At 43.2% G+C, this 21,786-nt stretch overlaps 1 protein-coding gene across 8 annotated transcripts in view; it reads left to right on the forward strand.

Moving 5' to 3' along the window:
- Positions 1-519: 519 nt before the first annotated feature.
- Positions 520-21,786, forward strand: part of KMT2A (lysine methyltransferase 2A) — a 90,836-nt gene continuing 69,569 nt past the window's right edge. For 5 of the 8 annotated variants that reach the window (XM_077964388.1, XM_077964389.1, XM_077964393.1 and 2 more), the window contains exons 1-2: positions 520-972; positions 3,061-3,159. In XM_077964388.1, the coding sequence (XP_077820514.1) occupies positions 541-972; positions 3,061-3,159 (531 nt within the window). In that variant the 5' untranslated portion in view covers positions 520-540. The remainder of the gene's footprint in view (positions 973-3,060; positions 3,160-21,786) is intronic. The other 3 variants (XM_077964390.1, XM_077964391.1, XM_077964395.1) reach the window with 1 other exon arrangement.

Genomic DNA, 21,786 nt, shown 5'->3' on the forward strand with positions numbered 1-21,786 from the left:
GCTCCCCGACCCAGCCGCCGCGTTATACTGGAAGCTGCTCTCCCGGGCGGTTCGATTCCCAGCGCGTCCCGGGAACGTGTGTAATCGGCCTCTCAGTGCTCAAGGCTGCAGGCGGCCCGGCTCCCTCCGCCTCCATCTCCGCGTAGCCCTCGCCCCCTCCCCCTCTCTCCGGAACCCGCGCTCTGCTCCGGGCTCCCGGGCTTCCTTCCCCCCTCCTTTTCCCGAGCAATGCCTCTCCCGGAGGGCGGGGCATGCACTTATCCAGGTTGCGGGGCGGGCGGGCGGGCAGGAGGGGGCGGCCCGGGCCTCGGGATGGAGTTGCAGCGCCCAGGCGTCAGAGGCAGAGGCCCGTGGCCGCTATACAGATTGCGGGGCTGGCGGGCGCGGCCCGGCGCTCTGCATAGCGGCCTGTAGAGTGCAGGCGGCCAGGCAGCGCCGAGCGGGTTAGGCAGGTTCCGGGGCCCCGTGCCCCCCCCTCCGCCTCCCCGCCCCCCTGTGTTGTCGCCTCTCCCTCTCGCTGCTTCACTTCACGGGGCGAACATGGCGCACAGCTGTCGGTGGCGCTTCCCCGCCCGACCCGGGACCACCGGGGGCGGTGGCGGCGGGGGGCGCCGGGGCCTAGGGGGCGCCCCGCGGCAACGCGTCCCGGCCCTGCTGCTTCCCCCCGGGCCCCCGGTCGGCGGTGGCGGCCCCGGGGCGCCCCCCTCCCCCCCGGCTGTGGCGGCCGCGGCGGCGGCGGCGGGAAGCAGCGGGGCTGGGGTTCCAGGGGGAGCGGCCGCCGCCTCAGCAGCCTCCTCGTCGTCCGCCTCGTCTTCGTCTTCGTCATCGTCCTCAGCTTCTTCAGGGCCGGCCCTGCTCCGGGTGGGCCCGGGCTTCGACGCGGCGCTGCAGGTCTCGGCCGCCATCGGCACCAACCTGCGCCGGTTCCGGGCCGTGTTTGGGGAGAGCGGCGGGGGAGGCGGCAGCGGAGAGGTAAGGGGGCGAGGAACCCCCAGGTCCGGGGTCTCGACCCTCTGCGGAGCCCCCTCCCCTCCCCCATCCGGGATTGAGGAGCATCCCAATTCTGGGACCATCTCAGGGTCCCTCACCCGGGGCGAATGGCTCTCCCATCTTGGGACCCCCATGCAGGGCTGCAGACACCCAGGCGCCCCCACCCCGGGGTTTGGGCCCATCTGGCTGAGGGCGTTTGCCCCCCGCTCTCCTCCCCCTGACCCTTCCCCAAATCCCTTGGCACAGACCCCCTCGCCGGGGTTTCCCATCCCGGGACTGAACCCCTCCTCCCTTTCACAGATTACCTCATCCGAGCAAGATTCCTCCCTCCCTCCCTCCTAGAGACCTGATCCCGCCACATCCCCGCCTCCCTCTCTGGGCAGATGTGTTACTCCTAGGGCAGTTTTCCTCTCGGGCATCTCTCGGGTGATGGCCTCATCCAGGACCACGTTCTCCTAGCCCTTGGGGATCGATGTCCCTTCCAGCACCTTGCTTTCGAAAACCCGATGAACCCTCGCCCCGTCCCCGGGCCAGGTCCCTATACTGCCAGCCACTCCCCCTTCCTTCACCTCCACCCTCTACCCCCACCCCAAGCAGACAGATCCTCCCCCATTCCTCCCTACCCCACCGGGGAAAATCTCTCCTCTGCACCTTTCCTGGTCTCACCTCCTTTCCCTCTGAAGATAACGGTGATTCCTCATATAGCAGTCTCTTCCCCCCGCCCCCCCACCTCGTCTTACAGGGCTACAGTTTCTAGCCTATTGGTAGCCGGGAATTACTCTACCTTCACTCCACCCTTTCCCTCCTTTAGAATGAAGGATTAGTGGCATCTTGGAGGGGAAAATAGTCCACTGTCCCCTAGGCTTAGAGAAGAGCAGCTTTCCACCACTCCCCCTGGAGAGGAGGCAGGCTTTCCCTCCAGCTCTGGGGAAGGGGGCCCCTGTGAGGGGAGGTGTTTGTGGGGGGACTGGGGCAGCATCCTCCCAGGGGAAGCAGCTGCTCTCCTACCCCACCCACTGCGCCTGAGAGCACGCAGTCTCCAACCCGAGCTCCCTCCCGCCCTTCTCTTCTCGTCATTTCATTATTGATCCACCTTTTCCTAGGCCAATCCTGGGGCTTGGAAGGGGTGGGGGAAGCCAGGCTGGGGTGAGGAGAGTAGATAAGGGACAGTTATACTTTAGTGTGGTGGCGGTGGTTGCTTTGGGATGGGAGAAAGAGGAGGACTGTGAAGCAAAGTTATTCCTTAGAAATGACTTGGGGTTCTCTCTGATTCTTATAAGGAGACCCAAGGTGGATGAAGGGTCAGAGCGTTGCCCCTTCCCCATTAGTACTGGGGCAATAACGGAGTTGCTTCTATAAACACTTTTCAGCCCCCTTCAGCAAAAAGGAAAGTTGCCCAGGGAAGGGAAGTTGAGTTCAGGTTCAGCCAGTGGCGTTGCGCATTTGTTTTCCATTGGATGCAGGAGGGGGGAGTTTGAATTGTAGAGGGGGGAGAATGGCATGGGGGATGCTAGGAGGAGGAAGAGCAGCTGCTAGGGGCTGAAGCGAAGGGGGGTAGGGGGTTGCTGCTCTGGAGTGCTCTTGATTGAAACAGAAAGGGAAAGATAACAACCAGCCGTTTCCTGCGTGCTCTGCCGTTGGTGCACACAAAATATCCTGGGCAAACCCCTTGTCCCCTATTGTGCCCCGCACCCCTTTAGATTTACGGAAAGATCCTGGGAAGAAGGGGAGGGAGGAGATCCCAAGGACCCCGGCCCCTCCTTTCGAGGAGCTGGCGTTTTTTGGTTGTTAGTCTTCCTGCCTCCTTTTTTTTAATCGTTTCTAAGGCAGCCTGATCAGGAGACTGACAACAACCCGCCTTCTGACAGAGCAAGGAGGACATGATGGGGGCGTGTTCCTTGCTATGTAGCTAGCTGCAGCGTCCCCTTTCCCTGCCTCTCTCTGCGCTATCTCCACCTCCTTTTCCCAGCCTTCAGAAGGCAGCTGCAGTCAGCAGGGTTGTTTGAGACTATTTATTGGTTGCTGTAGATTATTATTTATTTTTGAAAGGCCAATTCTGTATTTTTTAAGCTAACAACACAGATCCCATGTAGTTGGAGAACCAAAGGCCACATACATGACAAAAAGACTGAACCGTTCAGGTTACTTGCATGGAGTTGGTGCTTAAATGTGAGTTGATTTTGCTTTTTTAAAAGATACAGCAGCAAAAAAAAAAAAAAAAAAAATCAAAACTGACATTTCATTTACCTGCTTATTTTCAAAATTGAGACTTGCCTGGTTATATGTAGCATTTTAGCGCCGTGTGTATTTGAGTTTAATAAAGTCTCTATTAGGAGAAGTTAGTCCATTTTAAGGGGATCCTGAGAAGCATTTTCTTCTTGTTCAGTATGCTTATTTATTTTGTATTGAAGGACCAAACATTCACATTCCAAATGTTATCACATATTCAAAAGCAAAGTTTTATGCTGACAGCTTCCAATCATAGTTTTTCAAGAGACTGGTTAGAAAGAGAGCCACCTGGATTCAGGGACCTAATGTCTGGGCACCAGAATATTTTATCTGTTGGTCTTTGACAAATCACTTTTAAAGTTTTAATCAGGGGCTAAACGTTTTCTTACCTACTGGCATTATGAGATAATTGTAAACTAGTGTTTTATTTTGCTTAACACTAGTATATAGTGTAAAGCCTGTCAAGGAATTGCAGTTATTTCAAATAAGATCATACTTATAAGGGGTTTTTGTCTTTAAAACTTTTTCCTGAACAGTAGTTGCTGCTTCGTTATGAGAAGAGTAGTTGACTCCTTACATTAAACTTGAGTATTTTTTCTGACTTGGACTTGAATGAGCTCTGTTCCATGGGTAAGCTTTTTATGTGGTGTTTGAGGCAATCCAGTGTGAGTTGATGCTATGCGTTGAGTAGTGGTAAACCTCTGACCTGAAGTTTTCATTGTAGAAGCCAAGCGCATATATATATATATTTTTTTAACATAGCCTTACTAATCAATGATAAAGTTCCAAAAAGGAAGTTTAGGTTCACCCTGGGCTGACATGGAATTATAAAGATTGCTTCTCAGAACTCACTCATGGCTCTATATCAAGTCTTATCTGAATTCATGAAGAAATGGTTATATGATCCAAAATGATTCTAACCTCTTTAAACTGGTTCGCCTTCAGTGAATAATGACTATAACTTGCCTCTAACAACACCTATGTTAATACTTCTAAAACTGGGTAACAGAACTTCCAGATGACTTTGTTGTTTGAACTCCCTTAGCCATAGGAGACTTGTCCTTCACTGCTGCTGATTCCTGACTTCCTTTGTATGACAATTAGGAAGCAGAATTGAGGTTTTGTTTTATTGAGCACTGTAAGAAATCAGAGGTCCATTTTTTGTCTTTCCCCTTCCCTCTGTAGTGTCAGTATCCCATTTTTCTAAGGATTGTCTCAGGTAATGTTCATATTACTGTACTTTGCCATCTAAATAAACATAGTACAGCAGCACCCTTTCTGTTGACTGGAAGTTAGGCTGTTGTAATAATAAACTCCTGAAACAGTATATTTATCAGTAACTAGTCTTTGTTTATTAATGTCATAATCCGGTTACCTTCCCTACTACTTCACAAAATATTAAAAGCAAAATTTCCATCCTGTTCATAACATAACAAACTTTAATTAGATACAAATTGAAACTGAGTTACAGCATTGGTGTGTATTTGTTTTCACTTGAAATTGCAGTTTAGTTCATGTGGACTGAGACAGGCTTTTGGATTGGACCTGAAAAGAGTATTCCTGCAGCTGAAAGGTAGTAGGAGAGTGTTTGTGATTTTTTTTTTTTTTTTATGTTTATTGATCACGTATGTACCAAGAGTGGGAGCTGCTCCTTCATTGCCCTCACAGCTAATCCTAAGATTGGCAGAAGGTAAATGAAGGAGGGAACACAAGTACAGTGGAGTGCACTAAGCCTCTGAGTAGAAGTTAGTGGATGTGGGCTCTCATCTCCGTTACTGAACAGTTACGAGACCCTGGGCAAATTCACTTTTAACCTTAAATTTCTGATCTGTAAAATGAAAAGTTTGGACTAAATAGCTCATGAATCTGTTCTGTGTCAGTATTATGATTCCTTTCTATTGTATTAAATTTTGGGTCAGATCAGAATTTCTTATTCTGAGTTCATTTCAAGAGTCAGAGTCAAATGAGACAATTTGGTAATTTTTGGTTTTTTTTTTAGTCAGGGTCTCACTATGTTGCCCAGGTGTGTCCTGAACTCCTGATCCTCCTGCCTCAGCCTCCTGAGTAGCTGGGATTCTGTTTGGTAATTTTTAATATCAGATCATACCTTTGCCCGTGTAACTGGCATTATTATTAGAAGGAGAAATTTTCAACTTGGAAATTTTTCATTGTGTGAAAAAAACATAAGGACTTTGGTGAAGTTGACCAGTTTCATTTATAAGAAAAATGAGGATAAAGTTTTTACACATAGTTCTGAGAACCTACAGAATCCCAGGCATTATCTGGTGTTTAGAGGCCCTTTTGTTTGACTAAATGTGTTTTCATTGTTGTGAATGCCAGACTATCCAAAAGAGAAGTTATTTTCAGTCTAGGTGGTATATTCCTTTAGGTGTGTGAATTTTGAATGAAAAGAAAAATCCAATACATCAATGTATTTATAAACTGAAGTGATAGTACCTACTTCATAGGAAGTAGTTATTAATATGTTCTGAAATGGTTTATACTGAGCATTAGAAATTCACTCTTTAGAACTTTTCTTCCTCTGTGACTGAAAACCAGATGACATGTCCCCATCTTTCACTTCCATTTAATTATCTTAAGGCACATACTCCTGGAGGAAATCATCATTCACACAACAGTGATCTATCATCTTATTGGAAGTTGAGAGAAACTATTCCCATCTTGACTTCTCATTTCTTTGTTCACCTTGGAGCTGTCCTTCCATAGGGCAGCTGTGCAGACTCTATACCAATTGCCTCCCTTACCCTGTGGCTAGAGGGGGTGGCAACAGTGCTTTGCTTGCTCAGAGGCATAACAGACTGCAGTGCCTCTCTCTTTTGGAAACTCGCTGTGTTTTAATTGTAGGTCTCCTAATTAAGATCTCTTTGTGCCTGCCCACATTCCACTAGTGTTGGCACAGAACTTCAGCTTCCTTCTAGCACTTAACTGAAGGCCTTCAATCGGGCCTTTTGTGAATATCTTGTCTCTTTCCATTCTTCCTCTGCCAAGGTGGAGAGCCCAATGGCATAGACCTTTGAGAAGGGGGAAGCTTTGTGACTATCACTACTTTGGGAGGAATTTATTCAAGGATTGCTGGGATGGGACCTTCCTTTGTTTGCATATGTTATTTTCAGGGATTAAGAAAGGTTAAATTACTAATGAGTCTGGCATGACATACCTACATTTTAATCAGATTCTTAACCCTGTAGGCACTAGTAGGAAAGAGGATGCCACAGAGTTCACTGTTACAAAGTATTTCCTTGGATCTTATCTAGACTGGTTTATGAAGCTTGATGAGTAAAATATTGTCATGGAGTAAATCTCAGACTTGTGATTTTTGTGGACTCCGAGGTTGTTGAAGACAAGACAATCAGATGAAATTATTGATTGCTCCTAGATTGTATCAGCTTTGAGACACAGACTGAATTAAAGTTAGCTTTGAGATCTGAATTAACTTTTGATTAGAAAGACTTTAGGAGGTTCTGGAAATTGTTGAGTTAATTAAGAATACCCTTGTAGGCTCCAGTATTTCTTGAGAAGTTCAGGAATTGTCTAGGCTTCTAGAGTATTTTCAGAATAAGATAAAATAGCTTTTCTGGAAAAAGTAGTTTGACTTTAGTTTCCAGGACCTTCGTATTCAAAATACAGTATGTTCTTTACTAGATCTACATGTGGCATGCTAGAGAAAATGCTACCTTTTATTAAGAAAAAGGAATCTTAAATCCTTTACCTGGACCCAGATGGCTTCATTGATCACATCAGTATGAGGTTATGCAGACAAAGGGCTATTTTTGTTGTTATTGTCATTTCATTGGTTGTTGAAGAAGGCCTGGAAGAAGGAAGTACAGGATCTTTTATGGCATGCATTAAATAAAGCTGGAGGCCTGCACTCTTATACCTGAGTGGGTGGTTTTATGGCCTAATTCTCTAATTGCTGGCATTTATGACAGTGTGGATGCTACTGGCCCTGTGGCTGAGGTAGATTATGCTGGGAATAGGGAGAAAAAAGGGGTCCTTTTGTTAGCCTTTTCATTTTCCCCCTCAATAAAGTCTCTGAGAAAGCCCCGAGGAAATACAGAGACACTTGGACTGAGGGAATGATTTCCCATAAAATGGTTCTTTATGTTTTTAAAATGATGAACTGCTTTTCTTGACCTATCCAAAGAAATCCATACCACCACTGTTAAATATTTCAATGAGTTTTTTACCTTGTCAGGTTACACACCAGGGGAAGCCAACCATGAGACTGTAGCTGCTGCCAGACATTTGCTTCTAAAGACTTAAGACATTTGAAAGAAGAATTTTGTTATGTGATTTGTAATTGTTGTGGATGATATAAATCCCCTTGAAGGATTAGTCTAAAACTTCTAAGAGGCCAAGCTTGGTTTAACTTTTAGATGTTGAATTGAATGTATTGCCCTAATGAGTTTTAGTTTTAAGGAAACAACAAAGATATGAGTTAGTTGGCAGTTTTCTGTGCAGTGTATGAAAATTCCCCTTCCCTTGAAATGAGTAGTTGTTTTTCTATTTGACAAATAGACTGAAGGGATTTCCCCAGATATCTTACCTTTAATTATTGCTACAGCAGTACCCTGTGAGGTACCATTGGGTAGCATCTGTCCAGTGGCATCTATTTCAGGAGATGGAGTTTTTCCATATATAGTATTTTGTCCACTTTCTTGCATTTCTGGTTTTGTGTTTTGTTGGAATGTTTGGGTATAGATGTTTTGATGTCTTTCAGCAACAAAAGCTATGAATCTTTCTAACATTCATACTGTTTTAGAGAGATCCACTTGTATTATCTATGCTTTGCTGAAGCATCATTGTTTCATTCTCATTTTACAGCATCAATGTAATGGTAGCTTTCTGTCTTGAATTAGGAGAGTGATATTACTTGTGAGAAGTGTTTCTAGAGAAAAGTTTTTTCTTTAGGCTCTCCTTTATACTATCTCAGTTCTAAAAACTAGGGAGAAGTTAATTGTTATCTCTAATAAATATCCTACACCTGGAGAAATATTTACACCTGCCCATATTCAACCTCTGCCCATCCATGAGGATTGACCACTTTTTAGATCGAACACAAACATTGTCCCTAGATTATTACCTTTAATTATAAGCAGTAAAACCTTGTGGATAACATCTCTTTAAGCTTAGCTAATGAGGAAATCCTTTTGTAATCTCTTTGGCTAGGATTTTTTATTTGTGCATATTTAAATGCCTTTACAGAAGAAAGGGAGAATCTCATAATCTAATCTGTACTGGTGTGAGATAGTATAGCACAGTAATTAAGAGTTGTTAAGACCATGGGCTCTGGATTTAAACTGCCTGAGTTCAAATCTAAGCTCAGCCATCTTGAAAAAGTTTTTTTTGTGTTTTGTTCAGTTTGTTTGCGACAGGGTATGCTCTGTTGCCTAGGCTGTAGTGTAATGGCACAAACATTTCATTTCAGCCTCAACCTCCAGGGCTCAAGCAATCCTCTTGTCTCAGCCTCCTAAGTAGCTGGGACTACAGGCATGCGCCACCACACTCAGCTAATTGTTTTATTTGTTGTAGAGATGGGGGTCTCACCATGTTGCCCAGGTTGGTCTTGAACTCCTGGCCTCAAGTGGTCCCCCCACCTCAGCCTCCCGAAGTGTTGGGATTACAAATGGGAGGCACTGCACCCAACCAGAAAAGTTTTTGGACCTCTCCATGCCTCCGTTTCTTCATTTGTAAGTCAGGGGTACTCATGCTTCATAGCCTTATTGTGAGGCTTAAGCGAGATCATGCATGTAATGTAAGCACTTAGCACTTTGCCTGGCACATAGGAAGCCCTAATTATTAGAACCAAGAGATTGAAAGGAAAGCAGGGTTATAATCTTTTTTTTTCATCAAAATAACTGGTTTTTATTACATTGAGTTATACCTGTATATATATGCATACATACACCTGTTTGAGTGCTATAATCTTAGAATGTTCTTGATATTAGTTTGAGTGTCAAGTTCTTCTATGCGCTAGGTAGAACCAAATTGAAGGCCAGACACCTATCTTGGTAACAACATTAGTGTCCAACTAAAACATATTAAGAGATAAGGCAAAAAAGAAGAAAGAGAACAAGATGGTATAAATAGGCAGCTAAGATACCAAGGAACACAGTGCCTCCATGAGTTGCTCATTATCAGGCCAAGGCAGCTATAATGGGGTTGCTACCTGTTGTCTCTATAACTAGTGTTCCTGATCTTTTTATGAGGAGAGCACTTGGTGGTTCCTTACAACAGCTCTGAGGCTCTTCAGGGTACTTAGGCTCCAGGTTCAGATCCATTAGTCTATACTTGGTGACATTTGTTCTTAAGTGTCAGCTTGAGGAGAATGAGTGCTGGTCTATGGAGATCAATGCAAGTAACCATTTAATTATAGAAGAAATGCTGAATTGTAGGTTGCAATTTCTGAGGGTTGGGACTTGAGCCGAATGGTCAAAAGCAGATTAGAGTTTAAGAGTAACTAGTTAAGAGTAGTGTGTTTAAGGAGGAAAAGTACAGTTTTGGGCCGGGCGCAGTGGCTCATGCCTGTAATCCCAGCAGTTTGGGAGGCCAAGGTGGGAAGATTGCCTGAGGTCAGGAGTTGAAGACCAGCCTGGCTAACATGGTGAAACCTTGTCTCTACTAAAAATACAAAAATTAGCTGGGCGTTGTGGCCGGCACCTCTACTCCCAGCTACTTGGGAGGCTGAGGCAGGAGAATCGCTTGAACCTGGGAGGTGGAGGTTGCAGTAAGCCAAGATTGTGCCACTGCACTCCAGCCTGGGCAACAGAGCAAGATTCTGTCTCCCAAAAAAAAAAAGAAAAAAAGAAAAGTACAGTTTTGCCGTACTCTCTTTAAAAAAAGATTTGCAGGCTGGGTGGGGTGGCTCAGTCCTGTAATCCCAACACTTTGGAAGGCCGAGGCAGGCAGATCACTTGAGGTCAGGAGTTTGAGACCAGCCTGGCCAACATGGTGAAACCCTGTCTCTACTTAAAATACAAAAATTAGCTAGGTATGGTGGTGTGCGCACCTGCAATCCCAGCTACTTGGAGGCTGAGGCACGAGAATCACTTGAACCCAGGAGGCAGAGGTTGCAGTGAGCCAAGATCACACCACTGCATTCCAGCCTGGAGGACAGAGTGAGACTCTGTCAAAGATTTGCTAATGTACTCAATACACCATCAGAAACCATCAATACACCTCAGAAACTGAGGCACAGACAAATAATTTTCTTTAAGTTATATGGCTAGTAAGTGGCAGAGCTAGAATTTAAATCTGAACCTACATCTGCTTGAAAGTTGATTCTTGCTCTCTACACTGTGCTATCTTTAAATCCTTTCTCTTCCCACTCCCATCCAATCAATTTCTGAGTCTTGTCCATTATATTATTGTAGTGTTTCTTTCATCTGTCCTTGCTGTTCTGTTCCTGCTGTTCTAGTTTAAATTTCCATTACTTTTGGATAGTTTATTGTGGTAATCTTCTCATTGGTCTTCCCACCTATCTTTTCACCCGGCACAGTGCTACACAATATAATGGTTTTCTTAAATACAGATCTGATTATGTCACTTTATTCCTAAAATCCTTTGGCTTCTCACTGAATATAAAATTTAAGATTCTCAGCCCTGTATGATCTTGCTAAGCCTGTATTTCTAAATTTTGAACCGTGTCTCCTGAATGTACGTTGTTACCGCTTCAACCACATTGGACTACTGAACTATTAGGTATTCTCCACAGTCTGTTTATCTGCCTTTGTACCTTTGCTAAAGCCTCTCCTTTGCCTTAAAGTCTTTCCCATTTTGACCTGTCTTGGGCTTATTATTCATCTCCCATGGTTCAACTCAGATCCCCAGATCCTAACTCTTCCATGTTTTCACAGATTGTACTGCTAGTTGAAACTCAACTTCTTTCCTGTTTTCTTTTTGTGTTTTGTACATTACCCTTAAAGAATTTAACCCAGTATACCTTATGTTGTGATACTTTTGAAATGTGTCTTTGTCCCATTAGATAGTGACTCCCTTAAGACATGGGCCATTTTTTTTTTTTTTTTTTTTTTTTTTTTTTTGTTTGAGACGGAGTCTCGCTGTGTCTCCCAGGCTGGAGTGCAGTGGCGTGATCTCGGCTCACTGCAAGCTCCGCCTCCCGGGTTCACGCCATTCTCCCGCCTCAGCCTCCCAAGTAGCTGAGACTACAGGCGCCCGCCACCACGCCCGGCTAGTTTTTTGTATTTTTAGTAGAGACGGGGTTTCACCATGTTAGCCAGGATAGTCTCGATCTCCTGACCTCGTGATCCACCCGCCTCGGCCTCCCAAAGTGCTGGGATTACAGGCTTGAGCCACCGCGCCCGGCCGACATGGGCCATTTTTAAGTCATCATTTATGTTTTATGTTTTTTATAGTGGTGACTTTTTATATAGTATTTGTTGAATTGAAAATCTGATCTACATACAGCTTTTAGGAATACTTTGCTAGGACACATTACATAAACTAGGAGAACTTATGACTACGAACAGAATATTTGGACTAATCATTAAGAAATACTAATTTAAGTATGGCAAAGGAAAGCATAGTAGCCATGATGGGACATTTTTGTAAAGGTACTGATTGGGTTTTGAAAGCAATGTTAAGGTATCCTGATGGAATGGCATTATCTTTTATGTAGATAATACTTAGCACTGATCATCCCCTTACTTGAGTGTTGTTTCCATTTCTAGGTTCCTCAACTTAAAAGGGATGAGGAGACCTTGGAGACGGTTCTGAGGAGACTCAAAAGATGATTATATGATTGGAAGTCAGTCCTATGAGGAAAGGTTGAGAGAATGAAAGGTTAAGAGGCAACTTAATAACTCTTCAAAAAACATGAATGGATCCATTATTAGGAATGGTAACCAGCGGTTTCCCAGCTCCACTGACAGCAGAATAAGAGAAAATAGGTTTAAACTGAAATAAGGGGTAGTTGTGTAAAGAACTTATTGGTAATGATGGTTGTCATTATAGTCATGGTAAAAAGGTTGCCAAAATAATTTTATTATCTTCTCTGGAAGTATATTTTAAAAGTACAGTCCTGCCTATATATGTATAAAATGACCTCTCAAGCTACCTTTTCCGTCTGTGAATCAGTAAATAAATTCTTACTCAGTTCCTCGAAGCAATAATTACTTTTCAGTAGGAAGCTTCCAGAGAAATTTCTTTATGAAGTAATGGTTTTTGTAGTGGCTTTATAGGAGAATAAAAATTTTGTAAGTGGAGCTAAGAGAGAAATCTTAAACATCAAGAGAAACCAAGGAAAACAGTAGGTGTGGTATCAATATAGGAAACAAATAAGTATTTGTAGCTTTTATGTCCATTTTCAGTTGTCATTTAAAGAGGTACGGTTCAGAATAGCTCTTGTTAAGGCTGTCACTGCTTGTGGATACATTATAACAAATGCTTATAAGTCATTTCCAAACTAATATAAGTTTGCTTCATGTTAGTATTATAAAAGCCTCTGACCCTTGGCTTTTGAGGCTATGTAGAGGGCTTGCATCACTCAGAATGAAACCTTTTTAGATATGTTGGGTTGCAGAAAGCATTTCCTGTACAGTCAGAATGAAAACCTGAATTGGGATTATTCATGTAGATTACCAAAAGTCTGGGCAGAGCTGATATTACCACCAGCCAGTTTTCCTACTAACTCTTAACTCCAAAACCTTCATTGGGTTATTGAAGCTTTAGGACTTTTGAATTTCCTACTGGAATTGTGTATGAATTCCTTCTTTCAAGTGAACTGATACTAGATTTAAGATTAGTTATATATCTTAAGTATTTTTAAGTTGCATATAATAAATAGTCTCTACTTTTAACCAGTCTCATAAAATGCCTGTAGTTCATAGGTGAAGCTGGATTGTTGCAGGAATTCTGCAATTGTTGGCAAAGTGAAGGGCAGTTTGACTCCTTAATTATAAAGTTGGATGTCATTTGAGAAACTCTGGGAATTGGAAGTAGAACAAATTCATACTTTCCCTATAACTTTTAATTGCTTGTTGTACATTCAGTAAACAAGAGATATAAAATTCAAAAAACTGCTTGTATAAATTCAGAAAATGGGATTATAAAAGCAAAGACGATTTCTCTTATGATTCTTTGTTCTACTTGAGAGATTCAAGTGTTGGAGTAATAAAAAATACCAGGGACTTTCTTTTTTTTAATAGGTTGATGCCACCTAATGTGGGCTTCTCAGAATGTGATGGCAAACTTCCAAATATGATGTGGTAGCCAGAAGAGACCAACTGGTTTTACAAAATATTAAGAACACAAAATTTCCCAACTCATATATTTGAATATTCCTAAAAAATAATAAGTCAAAATTGTGTTGGTGGGCTGTGCACAGTGGCTCACAAGTGTAATACCAGCACTGTGGGAGGCTGAGGTGGGAGGATTGCTTAAGGCCAAGAGTTCAAGACTAGCCTGGGCAACTTGGTGAGACCTGATCTCTACAAAATAAAAATTTAAAATTTAAAAAATTGCCGGGCGCGGTGGCTCAAGCCTGTAATCCCAGCACTTTGGGAGGCCGAGACGGGCGGATCACAAGGTCAGGAGATCGAGACCATCCTGGCTAACATGGTGAAACCCCGTCTCTACTAAAAATACAAAAAACTAGCCGGGCGAGGTGGCGGGCGCCTGTAGTCCCAGCTACTTGGGAGGCTGAGGCAGGAGAATGGCGTAAACCTGGGAGGCGGAGCTTGCAGTGAGCTGAGATCCGGCCACTGCACTCCAGCCTGGGCGACAGAGCGAGACTCTGTCTCAAAAAAAAATAATAATAAAATAAAATAAAATTTAAAAAATTTAAAAAAAAACCGCCACGCATGGTGGCCTGTGCCTTATAGTCCCAGCTACTCGGGAAGCTGTGATGGGAGGATTGCTTGAGCCCAATGGGTTGAGGCTGCAGTGAGCCATGATCATGACACTGCACTCCAGCCTGGGCAACAGAGTGAGACTCCATCTCCAAAAAAAAAAAAAAAAAAAAAAAACAAGAAAAAAATTGTATTGGCCGACTCGGAGGCTTCGGTGTTATTTTGCCAAGAAGAATGTTCACTTTTGTCATCTAATTTTACACTGCTTCTTCAGCAAACTGACTTTACGGAGAGATAACCCTGTTTACCTTTAGAAGGAAGGAAGTTGTGGATTCCTCAGTGTTACTCTCGTTACTGTTGGTCATTCAACAGCCCATCTTCCCAGAAGGAAAGCTGTAACATGACTTTTGCACCAGGATAAGAACAACAAACGGAAGAAAAAAACTGAGTTTTATAGTAGAAGTTTGTAGTTGAATGAGAATGTAGCTCAAAATGAAGTTAACCACTTAAACTTGTCATATGGGGGACCAAAATTTCTTATAATAAAAAGAACCATATCTGAAAATAAAGTTGGTGTTTGTTTAATTTTTCTAGCCTATTCAAATCAATCTGGTCATTTATGGTACTTTCCTATTAGAGAAAAATAAACCCTGTGATTGTGATGCTTAACTTAATTTTCTACAGTGAATCAGTTAAGTGAGCTTATTTTTTCTGCTTTAGCAAGTAGATACATCAGTTCAGACTTGGAACCTGAGGAGTCTGGGAATACACCTTTCTTGAGTTTTTTAAATAAAGATTCTGCAGAATAATTTGGGCCATTGCCAGGAATCAGAATAGTTTACTGTCTGAAGTAGCGCATTCATTTTGCTGTTTTTTTTTTTTTAAGACAAATAAGCTACTTTATAACTACCTCTTTTTCTGAAGCAGGATGGGTGGAGTTCACCTGTTTCATTTGCTTTGCTGTTTTCAGCATCTTTGCTGCTTGTTCTTGTTGACATGGAGTGGGGATGACGGGTAGTACCTATTTCTCTAGTTACAAAGGGAATAGCATTTGTGTTTCGTAGGTGACAGTTGCTAGGTAGAATTGAATTAAATATTTGAAAACTGGACTTCATTCTTGTGTCGGTGAAATTTTTACCTTCTGTTGTTATTGAAGAACAGAGAATTATTGTCTTGGCGCCCTTTAATCCTAAGTGACCTTTTTGTGTTAACATTTCTCAATACAGGCAGAGATCATATTTAAACAGTTTAAATATCTTCGTATCTATTACGCATTCAAATAATCATTGTTCTCTTGATGCACCAATAACCAGAGAGAATCTGCCCTTGTTCCTACCCCTGACAATCTGTTCACAAGAGAATATGATGTCAGTTCAATAGCAGCATATATTTCTTGACTGGTGGAATTTCATTAACCATTTTGGCTTAAGAAGTTTGCCCCTTGATGTCTGTGTATTTGACTATGCTTGGGTATATTATACTTTTCTTACTGATTGAGCAGCATTATTTTTATATTCCGCTTTTGGAAATTATTTACAGGTGTCACTGCATTTTTTTTCTACTGCAAATAATGAAAAAGTACCTGCAAAGAGGCTCATCTTCCTAAAAATGGCCATCATAAATATTGCATTACAAGTAAGAAATGAAAATTGAAAAATCTAATTCATCTTTCAAGGAACATATTTTGTATTCTAGGCAGATGACCAGCTATTGGGGCTCTACCACTGGAGATGTCCCTTCCCTCATGGTACTTGCTATCTAATTTTATTTTATTTTTTTTTTTTTAAGAGACATGTTTTTGCTCTTCCACTTAGGCTGGAATGCAGTGGCACAAACACAGCTCACTGCAGCCTCAAACTCCTGGGCTCAAGGGATCCTCCTTCCTCAGCCTCCTGAGTAGCTCGGACCATAGGCTCACAACACCATGCCTGACTAATTTTTAATTTTCTTTTCTTTTCTTTTCTTTTTTGAGACAAAGTCTTGCCCTGTCACCCAGGCTGGAGTGCAGTGGCTCAATTTTGGCTCACTGCAACCTCCACCTCCTGGGCTCAAGTGATTCTCGTGCCTAAGCCGCCTGAGTAGCCGGGACTACAGGCGTGTGCCACCACACCTGGCTAATTTTTTATGTTTTTAGTAGAGATAGGGTCTCACCATGTTAGCCAGGCTTGTTCTCAAACTCCTGACCTCAGGTGATCCACCCACCTTGGCCTCCCAAAGTGAATTTTTTTTTTTTTTTTTTTTTTTGTAGAAATGGGGGTCTCACCATCTTGTGTAGCTGGTCTCAAACTCCCAGGCTCAAGTAGTCGTCCTGCCTCGACCTCTCAAAGTGCTGGGATTATCGGTGTGACCCACCATGCCTAGCCTCTCATTCTTTTAATGAGCTCGGCTTAAAATATAGCAGGAATATAAGTATTCACATTTTTAATACTTTGCAAGATACTTTGGAAATTGATAATATGAAGGTTGAAGCTCTCAGAACTAATGTTAACAGAATTGTCATTGGAAGCAATTCAGCTATTCATTTATGGATTTAGTGATTCTTGAGTCAGTTGTCTTATACCAAGAATGTAATACATGAATCAGGAGGGGTTTTTTTGTTTGTTTGCTTTTTGTTTTTTTAAGAGATGAAGTCTCACTATGTTACCTGCACTGGAGGGCAGTAGCTGTTCCCAGGCATAATCATCATGTATTAAAGCCTTGAACTCCTGGGCTTAAGCGATTCTACTCCTTCAGCCTCCCAAGTAGCTGAGACTACAGGTGCACACAACTATGTCTGGCTCTGAATCAGGAGATTTTTAATTCTCTCTTTCTCTTTCTTTTTTTTTTTTTTTTTTTTTTTTTTGAGACGGAGTCTCGCTCTGTCGCCCAGGCCGGAGTGCAGTGGCCAGATCTCAGCTCACTGCAAGCTCCGCCTCCCGGGTTCAAGCGATTCTCCTGCCTCAGCCTCCCGAGTAGCCAGGACTACAGGCGCCCACCACCGCGCCCGGCTAGTTTTTTGTATTTTTTAGTAGAGATGGGGTTTCACCATGTTAGCCAGGATGGTCTCGATCTCCTGACCTCGTGATCCTCCCGTCTCGGCCTCCCAAAGTGCAGGGATTACAGGCTTGAGCCACCACACCCGGCCTAAATTTTCTCAAAGTATGTAATAGCTTTTTCAGCCAGGCATGATGGCTCATGCCTGTAATGCCAACACTTTGGGAGGCCGAAGAGGAAGGACTGCATGAGCTCAGGAGTTAAAGACAGTCTGAACAACATAGTGAGACCCCTTCTCTATGAGAGAAGAATAAGAATAAGAGAATAAGAATAACCAGGCACTGTGGTGAGCACTGCAGTCCCAACTCCTCTGGAGGCTGAGATGGAAGGATCACTTAAGCCCAGGAATTGGAGGCTGCAGTGAGGTATGATCATACCACTGCACTCCAGCCTGGGCGACAGAATAAGATGCTGTCTCAAAAAACAAAACAACTTTTTTCCCTCCTGTTAAAATGGAATTTAGATGTGACTACATACTCTGCTGCCTTCTACAATCAAAGAAATGCCCCCTTCTTTTTTTTTCTTTTTTTGAGATGGAGTCTCACTGTGTCGCCCAGGCTGGAGTCCAGTGGCCCCATCTCGGCTCCCTGCAACCTCCGCCTCCTGGGTTCAAGTGATTCTTCTGCCTCAGCCTCCTGAATAGCTGGGATTACAGGCGCCCGCCACCACGCCCTGCTAATTTTTGTATTTTTAGTAGAGATGGGGTTTCCCCATATTGGCCAGGCTGGTCTCGAACTCCTGACCTCGTAATCTGCCCTCCTCGGCCTCCCAAAGTGCTGGGATTACAGGTGTGAGCCACTGTGCCTGGCTGAAGTGCCCCCTTCTATCTAAGGCCAACCTCTCCATTTGAGCTTTACATTCCATCCTCTCTCATCTAGTCAGGGTTACACCTGCAGTTATCTCATCTCTCCTGCTGTGTAGGCAATTTCTCTCTCACAACTAGATTGGTCCCATCACCATATAAAACTATCTGCTTTAATATAATCCTTCTTTAAAAAAACGCTTGACCCCACGTCCACCTCTAGCTACTACCTGATTCTTTTCTCCCTTTTCACAACAAAACTCCTTGAATGTGCTGTATATAATTGCTGTTTCTACTTTCTCACCTTTCATTCTCTCCCCAACTACTCCAGTTGGGCTTTTATCCCCATGATGCCTCTGAAGTAGCTCTTATCAAGGTCCTCAAAGAACTCTATTTTACCAGATTGAATAGATAATTCTCAGTCTTCATCTTGTTAAACCCTTTGGCAGCATTTGAACCAGCTGACCACTCCCTTCTTGGATTTTTTTTTTTAACATTGTACTCACCTGTTTTTCTTCTTAACTCATTGGCTGTTAATTTTCAGCATTCTGTATGGCTTCCCTCCTCTGCTTAACTCTCCTGAATGTCTGAGGTTCCCAGGAGTCTACTTTTCACCGCCTTCTCTGTCTACACACTCTTCCTAGGTCATCTCATCCAGGCCTCATCTATACGCTGAGAACTAAGAAACCTTTTTCTCTAACACTAATGACTTCTCAGAGTTCCAGGCTTGTATAGCTTGCTGCCTGTTTGATATTTCCATTTGGCTAATATTTACTGTGTGTTTATTGTGGGCCAGGCTATATTCTGAGCACTTCACATGAATTATCTCACCTAACTTTCATGACCGTTGTCTGAAGTATCACTACTATTCCCATTTCATAGGCAAGGAAACACGTATACATTGAAGCACTTGGATGCCTAATAGGTATCTCATACTTACCATATCTAAAAAGTCTTGACTTTCTCCCTCAAACCTTTTCCATTCCCAGTCTCTTCGTTTCTTAATTATTCCACCAAAAATCCAGTTGCTCAGGCCTAAGATGTAAGAGTTATCGTCAGTTTCTCTGTTTTATTCACATCCCACATCTATCCTATCAGCGAATTCTGTCTGCATTACATCCAAAATCAGCCCTAAATTCAACTACCTCTCAACAACTTCACTACCAAAACCTGAGAGTCTCCCATTATAGTCTCTTGGTTGGACTTGCTTGTGTTATTGCCTCACTAAAGTTTGTTCCTCACATAGCAATAGTAAACTCCGGTATCAAATCCTGTTCCTTCACTTTAAACCCCTCTGTGTCTCCCCACACTGCTAGGGTAAATCCAGATTCCTTACTATGGCCAACAAAGCCACACGTAATCTGGCCTCTGGTCAAGCCTACTTCTCGAGCACTGTCTCTTCTCATTCTCATCCATTCTGCTGTGCAGCCACACTAGCCTTTTTCTGTCTGTCAGGCATGCTGTGCCTGTTGCTGTCTTGGGGCCTTTGCACTTGCTCTCAGGCTAGAACACTACTCCACCAAGGTCTTTATATGTCTGACTTTTTCTCATTTAGGTCTAACCAGGTTTGGCAAGTTTTTTTCTGCAAAGGGCCAGATGGCCTCTGTTGAAACTACTCGACTCTTGTTGTTGTAGTGCAAAAGCAACCATAGGCAATACAGATGCTCCCCAACTTACGATGGGGCTACATCCTGAAAAACCCATAAATCAAAATTGTCATAAGCCAAAGATACATTTAATACACTTATAAGCTCATCGTAAAGTCAAAAATTGTAAGTCAAACCATTGTAAGTCAGGACCGTCTGTCCATCAACAATTGAACCTGGCCATGTTCCAATACAATTTTATTTATGAACACTGAAATTTGAATTTCATATAGTTTTCATATACACAAAATATTCTTTTGACTTTAAAAAAATGGCTAAAAGTTTTTTAAAATTTTAATTTGCAGAACAAACAACAGGTGGTGGGCCAAATTTGGCCTGTGGCTCATGGATTTCCAGTCTTTGGTAAACTATTACCTTAGAGAAGCCTTTCCTGACCACCCTAGTGAACATAACCCCACAGCTAACCCCTCCCCACCCCCTACTCCTGTCAATTCTTATTGTCCTAATGTCTTTTTTCTTCTTAGAGATGGGGTTTCACCCCGTCACCCAGGTTGGAGTGCAGTGGCTCAGTCAGTTCACTGCAGCCTCAAACTCTTGGGCTCACGTGAACCTCCTGCCTCAGCCTACCTGGTAGCTAGGATTACAGGCGAGAGCCACCATGCCCAGCCCCTAGTATCTTTTATTTATTTGTTATATGTTTATTTTCTGTCTCTCCATTAGATTGTAGCTTCATGGGGCAGGAATTTTGTTCTTTACATGTATCTTGAGAGTCAGACAGTACCTGGCAATACTCAGTAAATACTTATTGAATGATTGAATGACAGTCATATTTGAATTATGCCTGTAGCCTGCTATCTGGTCCCCCTTTTTTAAGTCTTTCTTACTCTAGTTCATTATATATACCATTTCCAGAATAAACTTTACAGTTAATGCCTTCTCTACATTTGAGAACCAATGGTAGCAGTTTGTGTTCATTGCATTCGCTTTGACCCTACCATATTAGAATTAACAAGGTTCTGATATTTCATTTGTCTTCTATCTTGGCCCTACTGTGGCTACCCCTTTTCAGCCTAATCAGTTTTTACCAATCCTCCAATCCTTGCATCTGATTTTCTTCCCACCTCCCCATCCCTTATTATTATTATTATTTCTTTTTTTTTTGAGACAGGGTCTCGCTCTGTTATCCAGGCTGGAGTTTAGTGGCGCAGTCATGGCTCACTGCAACCTTGACCTCCTGGGCTCTGGTGATCCTCCCATCTCAGCCTTCCGAGTAGCTGAGACTATAGGCACAAGCCACCACACCCAGCTAATTTTTGTATTTTTTGTAGAGATGGGGTTTTACATTGTTGCCCAGGCTGGTCTTGAACTGCTGGCTTAAGCAAGCTGCCTGCCTCAGCTTCCCAAAGTGCTGGGATTATAGGCATGAGCCAGTGTGCCCAGCCCTGGCTACATTTTTAATACATTTTTAATTATTTTGTAGACATGTCATCTCCCTGTGTTGCCAGGCTGATCTCAAACTCCTGGAATATCCCACTGCCTCAGGCTCCCAAAGTGCTAGGATTATAGATGTGAGCCACTGCACCTGGCCTCTCCCTATTACTGTTAATCAGCCATTGCTCATTACCTTCATGATCTATTTCCTTTAGAGCTGCATTCTTTAAAACTTTTAGGGCCATGCATGGTGGCTAATGCCTGTAATCCTAGCACTTTGGGAGGATTGCTTGAGCTCAGGAGTTTCCGACCAGCCTGTGCAACACAGTGAGACCTCGTCTCTACTAAAAATTAAAAAAAAAAGAACCTTTTTTTTTGAGACAGAGTCTTGCACTGTCCCCTGGGCTGGAGTGCAATGGCGTGACCTCGGTTCACTGCAACCTCTGCCTCCTGGGCTTAAGCGATTCTCTTGCCTCAGCCTCCCAAGTAGCTGGAATTACAAGCACCCGCCACCATGCCCAGCTAATTTTTTGTGTTTTTAGTAGAGACGGGGTTTCACTATGTTGGCCAGGCTGGTCTCAATCTCCTGACCTCACGATCCGCCCGCCTTGGCCTCCCAGAGTGCTGGGATTACAGATGTGAGCCGCCATGCCCGGCATGCCTGTATGTTTCTAAGTATATAGGTATTCCTCAGAGCTCTGCCATCTACCCTCCTTTTCTCTCAGTACTATATTCTTTCCCTGGGTGATTGAATTCATACACAGTTTCAGCATTCATATATTCATTGAGTCAGATGTGTTTTCTTCAGATCATTATACCCTTTAGACAACGTGGATAAACGTTTCAAATTCAGATGTCTAAAATG

The sequence above is a fragment of the Macaca mulatta genome, chromosome 14 (genome assembly GCF_049350105.2).
Source record: "Macaca mulatta isolate MMU2019108-1 chromosome 14, T2T-MMU8v2.0, whole genome shotgun sequence".
NCBI classification, from domain to species: Eukaryota; Metazoa; Chordata; class Mammalia; order Primates; family Cercopithecidae; genus Macaca; species Macaca mulatta.